The sequence below is a fragment of the Fusarium verticillioides genome, chromosome 4 (assembly GCF_000149555.1).
Source record: "Fusarium verticillioides 7600 chromosome 4, whole genome shotgun sequence".
Taxonomy (NCBI): Eukaryota; Fungi; Ascomycota; class Sordariomycetes; order Hypocreales; family Nectriaceae; genus Fusarium; species Fusarium verticillioides.
Genome location: NC_031678.1, coordinates 1,194,510 through 1,205,091, shown reverse-complemented (window position 1 = coordinate 1,205,091; position 10,582 = coordinate 1,194,510). Strand labels below are relative to the sequence as shown.

General features: G+C 49.6%; 6 protein-coding genes across 6 annotated transcripts; 4 read left to right on the top strand and 2 right to left on the bottom strand.

The window, feature by feature from the left end:
• Positions 1-109: 109 nt before the first annotated feature.
• Positions 110-962, top strand: FVEG_04730 (hypothetical protein). The gene is made up of 2 exons (XM_018892598.1): positions 110-295; positions 416-962. Exons 1-2 carry the CDS (start codon positions 262-264, stop codon positions 634-636), a joined length of 255 nt encoding a protein of 84 aa, XP_018749317.1. The 5' UTR covers positions 110-261; the 3' UTR covers positions 637-962.
• Positions 410-2,747, bottom strand: FVEG_04729 (translation initiation factor eIF-2B subunit delta). The gene is made up of 2 exons (XM_018892597.1): positions 1,917-2,747; positions 410-1,870 (listed from the first exon to the last, which is right to left on the bottom strand). The coding sequence occupies exons 1-2, from the start codon at positions 2,460-2,462 to the stop codon at positions 1,055-1,057; spliced, it is 1,362 nt and encodes a 453-aa protein (XP_018749316.1). The 5' UTR covers positions 2,463-2,747; the 3' UTR covers positions 410-1,054.
• Positions 2,748-4,539: 1,792 nt separating this feature from the next.
• On the top strand, positions 4,540-6,370 carry FVEG_04728 (arginine biosynthesis ArgJ, mitochondrial). Its single transcript, XM_018892596.1, has 2 exons — positions 4,540-5,091; positions 5,147-6,370. The coding sequence occupies exons 1-2, from the start codon at positions 4,649-4,651 to the stop codon at positions 6,060-6,062; spliced, it is 1,359 nt and encodes a 452-aa protein (XP_018749315.1). The 5' UTR covers positions 4,540-4,648; the 3' UTR covers positions 6,063-6,370.
• FVEG_04727 (imidazoleglycerol-phosphate dehydratase) lies at positions 6,103-7,217 on the bottom strand. Its single transcript, XM_018892595.1, has 2 exons — positions 6,841-7,217; positions 6,103-6,782 (listed from the first exon to the last, which is right to left on the bottom strand). The coding sequence occupies exons 1-2, from the start codon at positions 7,109-7,111 to the stop codon at positions 6,370-6,372; spliced, it is 684 nt and encodes a 227-aa protein (XP_018749314.1). The 5' UTR covers positions 7,112-7,217; the 3' UTR covers positions 6,103-6,369.
• A 360-nt stretch (positions 7,218-7,577) lies between these two features.
• FVEG_04726 (anaphase-promoting complex subunit 6) lies at positions 7,578-9,665 on the top strand (the record flags this gene model as incomplete). Its single annotated transcript, XM_018892594.1, has 2 exons — positions 7,578-7,674; positions 7,736-9,665. The coding sequence occupies 2 exons, from the start codon at positions 7,578-7,580 to the stop codon at positions 9,487-9,489; spliced, it is 1,851 nt and encodes a 616-aa protein (XP_018749313.1). The 3' UTR covers positions 9,490-9,665.
• Positions 9,666-10,037: 372 nt separating this feature from the next.
• FVEG_15532 (hypothetical protein) lies at positions 10,038-10,547 on the top strand (the record flags this gene model as incomplete). The annotated part of the gene is made up of 1 exon (XM_018904667.1): positions 10,038-10,547. The coding sequence occupies one exon, from the start codon at positions 10,038-10,040 to the stop codon at positions 10,545-10,547; it is 510 nt and encodes a 169-aa protein (XP_018749312.1).
• Positions 10,548-10,582: the final 35 nt, after the last annotated feature.

The window sequence follows — 10,582 nt, the reverse complement described above, 5'->3', positions numbered from 1 at the left end:
ATAAATTGCGAGAAACCCGTTCAATACCTAGATACATATAAGAGATACGTCAGGTACAGGGTAGTTGTGAGACGAGGTCGCACGTGATCATAATCGTGACCAATCAATTCGACTCCAATTGCAGTGAGCTTGGGATGGATCTTGAAGATCACGACCTCACCTTTCGATAACGAACGCTCCCACTCGCATTCCGAGCGAACCTCTCCTCCACGAAACCTCTCCACTCCATAATCTCGAGTACTCGACGGTCAATTGCCCATCATGGTCCACCGCATCGCCTTCTGGAGCCTTTTCGGTATGTCACATACTTGAGCCAATTCGGCCGCCCATAACACCCGAGCATACGACATGAGCAATTGGAGACGAGACACAGGCGACGGACAAAGAGATTCGGACACTAACAGTAGAGAAAAAGGCCTCGGCGCTCGATTCTGGCAAATGGGTATCGAGATGCGCCCATTCTTCAACAAGTCCTCCCTCTGGGTGTACCCCGTATATGCGGCCGGCGGCGCCAGCTTCGGATACTGGCTGCAGGGTGTTGACGACAGCCAAACCTCTACTCTACAAGAACGAAAGGCTCTGCTGCTTGAGAAGCGAGCGCGCAAGGCGGAGCGGGATGCTAAGGCGGAGGCTTAGAGGGGAAAGAACAGGAATGGAAACTTAAGATATCGGGAAACGAAGACCTCTTCGGCTTGTGACAAGATGATTGGAGAGGCAACATTATTGTACATTGTGAGATTGGGAGGTTGAGCGTCGAAATGGGACGTTTGATTCGAATATAATACGCCAAAGCTCTGAACGCTGTGATGATGTGATGTGCAGAACACCAAACGCCTATTGCTTCACGGAACTCGATCTAAATCACCAGATCGAACTCATGTCATGCTATACCACACGCAATGAGTTAAAAACTTATTGTCATTGCCTCATAGAGCTGCCTCTAATCCCAGCACCAACCCAAGACCGAGTTATCAAGAATGACAATTCAAGACGCCGCGTCATCTAACACCCCTGATAAACTTTTCCACACTCCTTTGACCCAATCCAAGCCTGATTACAACTCCTCTAATTTTCTAAGAATCGCAGGCACAGACGTGGCAGAGGAATTGCCTAGCTCCGTCACAACCACCGAAATATACGTATCGCGGGTAGTGTCAAAGAGCAAGCGGAAGCCGACATCGGTGGATCGCTCGGGGTCGATTTCGTTGTATGTGAGAGAGTCGATGGATACACGCTCTGTGAAATTGACCGTCTCGCAGAGTGCCACAACGCGGACGTTCATATCAGAAGCTGCCGTGGCGATATCGCATGAGCCAGCGCGAGCGTACATAGCACCGTTGCTAAAGATGGCTTCGGCTGCGAGGAAAACCTTAGTTGCCTCATAGAGATGTGTTTGCAGAGCACCAAAATCGGAAGCATAAGTGACTTGGATGCCAGCGGCGGAGAGTCTTTTGGCGTGATCGATGCCGACGCGCTCATAAGGATCATCGACAAGAATCACGCGGAAGTCAATTTTTTTCTTGCGAGCCTGGAGAAGAGTGCGCTCGACGAGGTGATGATGAGCGTATGTGAGTACAACATCGCCATCGCAAATCATGTTGGCAGCAGTCTCAACAATCACGTAGTCTGCGAGAGTGATGCGCTCACGAATGTAGTTGTCAATGGACTCCTTGAGGAGTTTCTTCACGTCGTTGTCGTGAAGATCGACATCCACTTTGCTGATCTGGAGCTTCAGCCACCGGATGGCGTTGCCCATTGAGAAGCACATGGGGCGGCATGCTGTGAGGTACTCGATCTGGGGGTTGAGAACGTGAGGTGTGAAATGGCGGGAGAAAGTGAAGCCAGGAGGAGTTGTGTAAGAGTCGATAACCTGGGGCTGTTAGACTAATAGTAATCATAGGGGCAGAATCTCTTACTTTGGAGAAAGCATGCAGCGTCGCCTCGAGTCGTGTGATACTATCACTGATGACGAACGCGCTCATGTGCTCACCGAGAACCAAGACCGCAGGATGGACGTCCTTGTCGGCATTTGTCATTTCTATCCGCCTAGCCATGGAGAGGTGGCTAAAGCAGTCTGGTATCGAAGGCTTGTCGTCCTTAACTACAGCCGTCGCTGCCGCTGGTCGAATAGGGAGTTTTGCACCGCCATGTTGCTGGTGCTGATGTTGCCCGTCCTGCTTAGGCTTTGCTTTGCCTCCCTTCCCATCACCGGACGCCTGTTGACCGCCTTGCGATGGGCCCTGTGAAGCCTGGGTAGCCTTGGCTTGCGCTCTTCTGGCAGCCTTTTCCTCCTTGGCCTTCTTCTTCAATTCAGCGCCGGATAACTTCTTCTCGCTAGCGGGCGCTGCTTGTTGCTGTTCTTTGGGCTTCTGAGGCTGGGCCTGCTCCTTCTTTTCCGTCTTCACATCGTTATTCTCTGTGGTCTGCGGCGCAGGGGCCGAACCCTCGGCTTCTGTGGACATTGGAACCGGTTCGAGCGATCGTTTGTGATGATATCGAGAATGTGGTTATCCGAAGGCGGGGCACTCCCAGACTTTCAGAGATCAAGACCAGAGTGTGCGTTGCGCTAGAACTTGCGTAAAAGAGTCGGTATGGGATTCTCTATGTGATACTTGTGTGTGATTCGCTGGAAAATACTCGTTATTTTTGTAGAAAATAGCACAGTAAAGGTACTATTTGCAGCGAGGCACACTCAAATGGAGGCTTTGAGTCATTCGAAAATAATGATTTGGACCGGCATTTGGATGGGCAAATCCAATCAGTGATCGAATGCCCCGCGCTAGCCAAACCTCAAGAGACATGGGTGTGGCAGTGGGAAGGAAGTCCAGCAGAGCCTCTACATTGCGACGTGGAATGTCACTCGCTAGGTACTTTTATGATACCTAGACAATGAAGCTATTATTTGATATCCCTATGTATTCGTCGGTTCCATGTCGTTTCTTTCGCAAACACCAGATCTATTCCAGGTCGCATGCGCAACAAGTCACGCATCGCGTCGCATTTTGACATCACGATGCGCCGAAGGGAAATGTCAAGCATCAAACGGGGCAACACCACGTTTGCCGCAGTCCCAGAAGTGCTGTCAGTTTGGCTACGAGGTTTCTTTGGCATCAAGGCATCGTCACATTTACCTTGAGCAGATCAGCTTCACAATTGACGCGACGTAAAGTTGAGCTTCAGGAGAAGCTACTTGGGATGCAATCATCAAGTCACGCACGCATGGGCTTCCTTCTTCACGGCAGTCCATCAAGAACTGGTCGCAATGAAAGAAAATGAAAGTTCCAAAAATTCCCTTGCCAGGCGAACCCAACAAGGAGCGGTCAGTGTATAGTTTTCAACTAGCAAAATTCCTCTCTCAGCTTATCGCTTCACGGAGAAGGAAAACGCCCATGCACTTGGATGGAGAGGAAAGGAAAAAAAGGAGACTGAAAGGGCGGGAGGAGGTCGGGGTTTTATAGCTGAGAAAGATCACTCATGCACGGACCAGTTTGACATATCACCTAAGGCATCAAGGCCAATCCGAGCGTGAATTACAGGAAGGTGGAGCTCCAATTTCCAGGCACCAGCGGAAGGTTCCACTGCTGGCAGGCAGTGGCAGGCACAGAGGCAGCAAGTAGCTTAATTTCCAGCCCAGCGGGCATAGGCTGGCACGCGACACCGTCAATTGGCTGTGCCTACGGAGTACGGAGTAGAGTTTGGTATTATTTCTCAAAGCATATCTGATAATTACTGTAGCATAACTTTCCTTTTTTTTTTTTTTTTTAACCGTAACTTGGCTGTTGTTGTTCAGCTGTGTGAACCTCCTAGGCATGAGACTGGCAGTTGCAGCTTTTATAGTTTGTTCCGTTGAACATTCGGCTTTGTTTCCTCGAGTTACCTGAACTTTCTTCAGCTTAGCATTCGCTCGTGGCGACGATTTTGGATATCAAAAAGACACAGGGCAAGGTTTAATGCTCCAGGAAGACCTGCGATCAAGAAAGGATTCTTGTTATGAACAAAGCTTCTTACTGGCTGTCCTGTCTACGAGATAAGGGAGCCATAAAACTTAGGCCCTGAGCCATGAAGGAAATAATTTAAGTTAGTTTCGCATCCTCTTCTCTAATCTGATGCTTTCTTGCTTCCAGCGGTGTGTATAAGAGCACTATGGACTCACTTGGCACTGGATGCTGATTAACGGATCTTTCGACAACCTACAAGTTCCCTTGCCTTCACAGGCTCTCCTGATCCATAATTAGGAATTCCTGCATTTAGGTTTTTGAGAGTATGTACTCTATTGGTGGCTGATTTTCTCCATGGCATCCATACCAAATACTCACTCATATAACTCACTACTACCAAGTAAGCTCACCTCAGCCGGATTATCATTTCTATAGTCAAGATAGGGGATATATTCATATGAGCTTTCGATCCTTGAAATATCTTACTATGCCATTCCTTCAATATATAGATTATTTGGAGAAATGAAATAATAAAAGAACTGGTCATAAATGAGTCAATGGAGTCTTTTGATTCCTTCCAGCTACTGGTCGCTGCGATACCGCACTAGGTACCTTACAGTTCTATATCAAAACCCCCGGCGAAAATTCCATCAACCACCTACCTCCTGTAGGTATCCATAGCATCAACAATACAATCCTCAGTCGCCAAGATGATGAAGAAATTTGCTCGTGCCTACTCATCGGCGTCAGCCACTCTTGGCTCAAACCCTGTTCCTCCTTCAAAGATTCAATACATTCCTACTTCGGGAAAATACCCCAAAGGCTTTATCGCTTCAGGTGTTTTGGCTGGCGTCAAACCTGGCAACACCAGCAAGCCCGACATCGCCCTCGTCACTTCTGATCGTCCCTGCGCCGCCGCTGGTGTCTTCACAAAAAACAAGTTCCAGGCTGCTCCTGTGACCTATAGCAGGAAGCTTTTGCAGCAGAAGAAGAACGCGGGCCTGCGAAGTGTGGTTGTCAATTCTGGTAATGCGAATGCTGTCACCGGCACCGGAGGTCTTGAAGATGCTACCAGTATGGCCCGCACGACAGATCAGAGGGTCGGCGATGAGGACTCTACTATTGTGATGAGCACTGGAGTCATTGGCCAGAGGTTAGTTTCTTCGATTGGCTGAATTTGATGTTCCAATGGCTCACAATTAATCCAGGCTGCCAATTCAGAAGATTCTCGACAAGATCCCTACAGCTGTTAGCAAGGCTGGCAGTTCTCACGAGAACTGGCTTGATTGTGCAAAGGCTATCTGTACCACAGATACTTTCCCTAAGCTCATGTCTCGATCCTTTGAGCTTCCTTCTTCTCCAGGTGTTGAGTATCGCATTGCTGGTATGACAAAGGGTGCAGGCATGATTGCCCCCAACATGGCGACTCTTCTTACCATCCTGGCTACCGATGCCCCTATCTCCCCTGCGGTCATGCCTAATGTTCTTCGACATGCGGTGGACCGATCGTTCAACTCCATCACCATTGATGGTGACACTTCCACCAATGATACTGTTGCTCTTCTTGCTAACGGTGCCGCTGGCGGCAAGGAGGTCACTTCTGAGCAGTCTCCAGACTACAAAGCCTTCCAGGAGCTCCTCACCGAGTTCTCTATTGACTTGGCCAAGTATGTCGTCCGAGATGGTGAGGGTGCTACCAAGTTTGTTACTATCCGTGTTGTCGACAGTGCTTCTGAGGAGGCAGCCCGTGAGATTGGTCGGTCGATCGCTAAATCCCCCCTCGTTAAGACTGCTCTGTACGGAAAGGATGCCAACTGGGGCCGTGTCCTTTGCGCCACCGGATATGCTCTCATTTCGCCTCCTGGCCAACCTGTGAATGACGTTCCTGAGATCACCCCCGAGCGCACCAATGTCTCCTTCGTCCCTACCGATGGCTCAGCTGAGCTGAAGCTGCTCGTGGACGGCGAGCCCGAGGAGGTCGACGAGAAGCGAGCATCGGAGATCCTCGCTATGGAAGACCTTGAGATCGTTGTCAGGTTAGGTACAGGCGACAAGTCTGCTGTACACTATACCTGCGACTTCAGCCATGACTATGTCACTATTAATGGTGACTACAGAACTTGAGGGTTGCCCCGAAGGAGTTGACGATTTTACCAACAATATAGCCTGTATTGCATGTCTACATGACCCGGCCTGTGAATTTTGATACGATCTTCACGATATCTTGTATGAATGCGCAATGAATGCGGTATGCTGGGCCTAAAGGAGACATGCTATGCAATGCCTTGTAAATATTTCCGGAAACCTGCTACGTGACACAGGTTATATATTCACTTATATCTCAAAATGTGATTCTTGCATCCCTATCAATCGTAGGTCTAGTTCTAACCAAATCCAAGTATTTATCCGGAACTCCAAATCGACTATTCCCTTACGCACTCAGAGTACCCTTGGTGCTAGGCACCTCACCCTCTTTACCAGGTATCCTTGTGGTAGCAGCCTTGATAGCAACAGCAAGAGCCTTGAAAGCACTCTCGGCTCGATGGTGGTCGTTGTCACCATGGAGACAGTGGACGTGCAGCGTAACACGAGCACCCTGGGCAAAGCTCTGGAGACAATGAGGGACCATCTCGGTGCTGAGCTGGCCAAGCCACTCTCGCTTCAGACCGAGGTCAATAACACTGTAGGGGCGGTTGGAAAGATCGATGACTGCGCGAGAAAGGGCCTCGTCAAGGGGAGCGTAGGCGTAGCCGAAACGGGCGAGACCAGCGGGAGTGCCGAGAGCTTGAGCGAAGGCATAACCAAGGGCGATGCAGACATCTTCTGCGGTGTGGTGGTCATCAACTAGAAATATCAAGTCAGTCATTTAACATCCCTCGGTGGCGGTTCTAGGGCAACGAACTGTGAAGATCACCCTTGCAGTTCAGAGCAAGACTCCATCCAGCATGCTTAGCTAGGGCATGAAGCATATGGTCGAGGAAACCAATTCCTGTGTTGACAGCGATCTTCTGCGACTTGCTAGCCTGAGAAGCATGGCTATCTCCATCATTGAGAAGACGGGAGTCAGTGTCCGGAGGGAAATCGCCGCCGTCAAGGTTAAGAGCAAGCTGAATCTTGGTCTCGTTTGTATCACGGGCGAGAGCAGCCCATCGGGTAGGTTGAGAAGAAGCCATTTCTGCGAGTAGACTGGTATAGTCGTCCAATTGAACGTTTCTCGGGAAGTTGTAGACTTTTAAAACTTGACTGCATGACAGACTCCTGTATCGGCGAGTGCCAAATTGATGGCTTCTGATACGCTACAAATTCGACCCCGCCAACTTTTTTATCGCCTCTGGCAGAGGCACGCTACAGTATAAGCTACCCCGCTGTTGCTGGAGCCACGCCCGCTGTCGCTTCTCAGAACGCCCTTCACACGCTACCTAGGTAAGGTAGGCTCTGGTGGAGGCGCAAACAACGGCCGGGCGGGCTTGCGGTGAGATTAGATCCAGGTCATTGTTGACTTTTGGTGGGATGTTGATTGACGTTATTCCAAACAAACCATCTCCAGACCAACCCTATATCGCAACACGCGGAGCCACAGATAAACCGAATACCTGACGACTAGGCCCCAGCACTCAATGAACTGCGAATAAATTAGGAATGGAGAATTTCTTGAGGGAATGGAGGCAAGATGCCCTCAACAAGGCGCAATATGAGTCGGCCATATTTATCGGCGACAAGCTACTTGCACTGACCAGTTCGTGATATACTGATATAAACAAATCTCTTCTCCATTGTCTAACATCATATCTCGATAGATGACGATCAAGATGCCTTCTGGCTCGCCCAAGTCCACTTCGCGACAGGAAACTACACGCGCGCCCAAGCATTTCTCTCCAGCCAAGACCTCATCGCCAGAAACCCATCATGTCGCTATCTCGCCGGTCACTGCCTTATAAAACAGTCCCGCTTCGACGAAGCTCTTTCTATTCTCGGCGATCGTAACCCAACGCATCTTATAACCAATGGCGCGAGTAGCAAGCGCAAGACTCAGCCACGCCACGGACGACGTCGCGATCCAGCTGCTGAGGAGGAGGCTGCCAATAGGAGATATGAAGCTGCTATGTGTTTTCTGCGTGGCATCTGCTACGCTAAACAGAATGCTTTTGATCGCGCAAAGGAGTGTTACAAAGACGCTGTGCGAATCGATGTCCAGTGCTTTGAGGCGTTCCAGCAACTGATGAGCAATTCGTTATTGTCGCCTGACGAAGAGTGGCAGTTCCTTGAGAGCTTGGACTTTGATTCCATTCATGTCTCTGGAGATGTCTCGTCTTCTCAGCAGGCTGCCGACTTTACTAAGATGCTTTACACGACGCGACTGTCCAAATACCGCAATCCTGCAGCCTTTGAGACAGCATACGATTCTCTCTCGACACATTACCACCTTGCATCAAATCCAGACCTACAGCTTGCTCGTGCAGATCTTCTCTATACGCAATGTCGGTACCGGGACGCTCTGAATATCACAAATGGGATCCTACAGGAAGACAAGTACAACTTCAGCGTGTACCCGGTCCATCTGGCCTGTTTGTTTGAGCTGAAAGAGAAGAACCTCCTTTTCTTGATTGCCCACGACCTGGCTGATAGTCACCCTGAAGAACCATGTTCATGGCTCGCAGTTGGTATTTACTACTTTTCGATTGGCAAAATCCCTGAGGCACGACGATATTTCAGCAAAGCGAGTATGATGGACGCACATTTTGGACCGGCATGGATTGGATTTGCACACACTTTTGCGGCCGAGGGCGAACACGACCAAGCAATTTCGGCCTACTCAACGGCAGCGAGATTGTTCATGGGAACACATTTGCCGCAAGTGTTTTTGGGCATGCAAAATCACGCTCTCAACAACATGACGCTTGCGGAGGAGTTTTTGAAAACAGCCTATGGCCTTTGCAAAACAGACCCCTTACTCTTGAATGAAATGGGCATCGTGAAATACCACCAAGACAAACCCAAGGAGGCAGCACAGTACTTTACAGCAGCGCTTAAGATCGCTGATGATATGGATAGCGACCCTTCGGCTTGGTTGGCTACGAGAACAAATCTTGGACACGCTTTCAGAAGGCTGAGGCACTTTAATCGAGCGCTCGCCGAGTTTGACGAGGTGCTAAGACAGGGAGGCAAGGATGCGGCCATCTTCAGCGCGAAGGGGCTGATTCTCATGGAACAGAGTAAGCCTGACGAGGCAGTGGTCGTTCTCCATGAAGCGCTGGCGATAAATCCTCAGGACAGCATCGCAACAGAGTTATTGAACAAAGCGCTAGAAGAGACGGCATTGATTGATGGCGCGGCAGAGTCTGAAGCTGAGGATCTCCTGGACTTTGAGCGCACGTTGGGACAACGGAAGCATGATGCAGCCGTCAAGGTCAACGGGAGTCGAAAAACACCAGGGAGACCGGAGAAGGGTAAGGGGAGATTGAGACGAACGAGACGAATGACGGTTTTGGAGGACGAGGACGGTTCGCCTGAGAAGGAGGGTAGTATGATGGAGATGAGCGATGATGAATAAGGATACCAGAGAGTAGACTCAGAAGGCATAGCAAGCATAGCATTGGGATGGGGAGATTATCATATGATTGGGATAGGTCTAGGCGTTGGTGGTATGAGATGCATTGGGGAACATGACATGGTTTTGAGTTAGTGAGTGTATGAGCATAATACTCTGTCTCCTCCGTTTGAGAAGCGGTCATGTTTGATATTCTACCTAAGTATAGGTGATATCACTAATCAATTAGCACTGAATTAAGTATCTCGCACTCGGATCTCGCATACTATCCGCAAAATAAGCTCTGGTGGAGAGACCGGCACGTTAATCCATCCGGGCCGTCGCATCGGGGAACCAATAATGGGGTGCTTATCCAATCGAATCCCTGAAGCAATCATGGTCAATGGAAGGACGGAGCTGAACGAAGAGCGAGTGCTTTTGGCGTCTGAAAGTGGAAGTGGCTTGATGATATGACGCGGCGCAGATTGTATATAAGAACAAGGCATTGGACGTCAGCTTATACTCTTCACTCTTTATACTGAATTACTATTTTAAGTAAAAACAACAATAAAATGTCACGATTCTTTCCTCATACTCCTTATGCAGAGGATCAACCTCTTGCACGAACAATACTCACAACACACGTTATCGTGCGAGCGATAACACTAAGCTCAATCATCGCAACGGGCATAACAACAACACGCCACTTGGTCCCCTTCCTCCGCCCAAAAACCACCACGTTAACATTCTTCCCACGCCTCATCCGCTCTGCATCGACAGGCGCAGTCGCAGCGGTTGGTGTAGGAGCTTTCATGACAATCAACCGTATGCGCGGAAGAGAAGAAGTCGAGTGGCAGGATCGAAGTTGGAGATTGCTCGAGAACCAAGGTCAGCTTGAGACTGATGACTGGACTGCTATAGGCGCTGGAGCTGGGGCTTTGATAGGGGCCAATGCTCTGAAGGGTTGGAGAGGTGCAGTTGGAGGACTGGGGTTGGGAAGTATGGGGGGAGCTTTGGCGTGGATGGCTTGGAGATTTGGTGTGAATGGGGGCAAGTTTCCCAAGAAGGAGGAGGATCTGTAACTCGTGTTGTCTTTTGTATACCCCATGTTTATCTA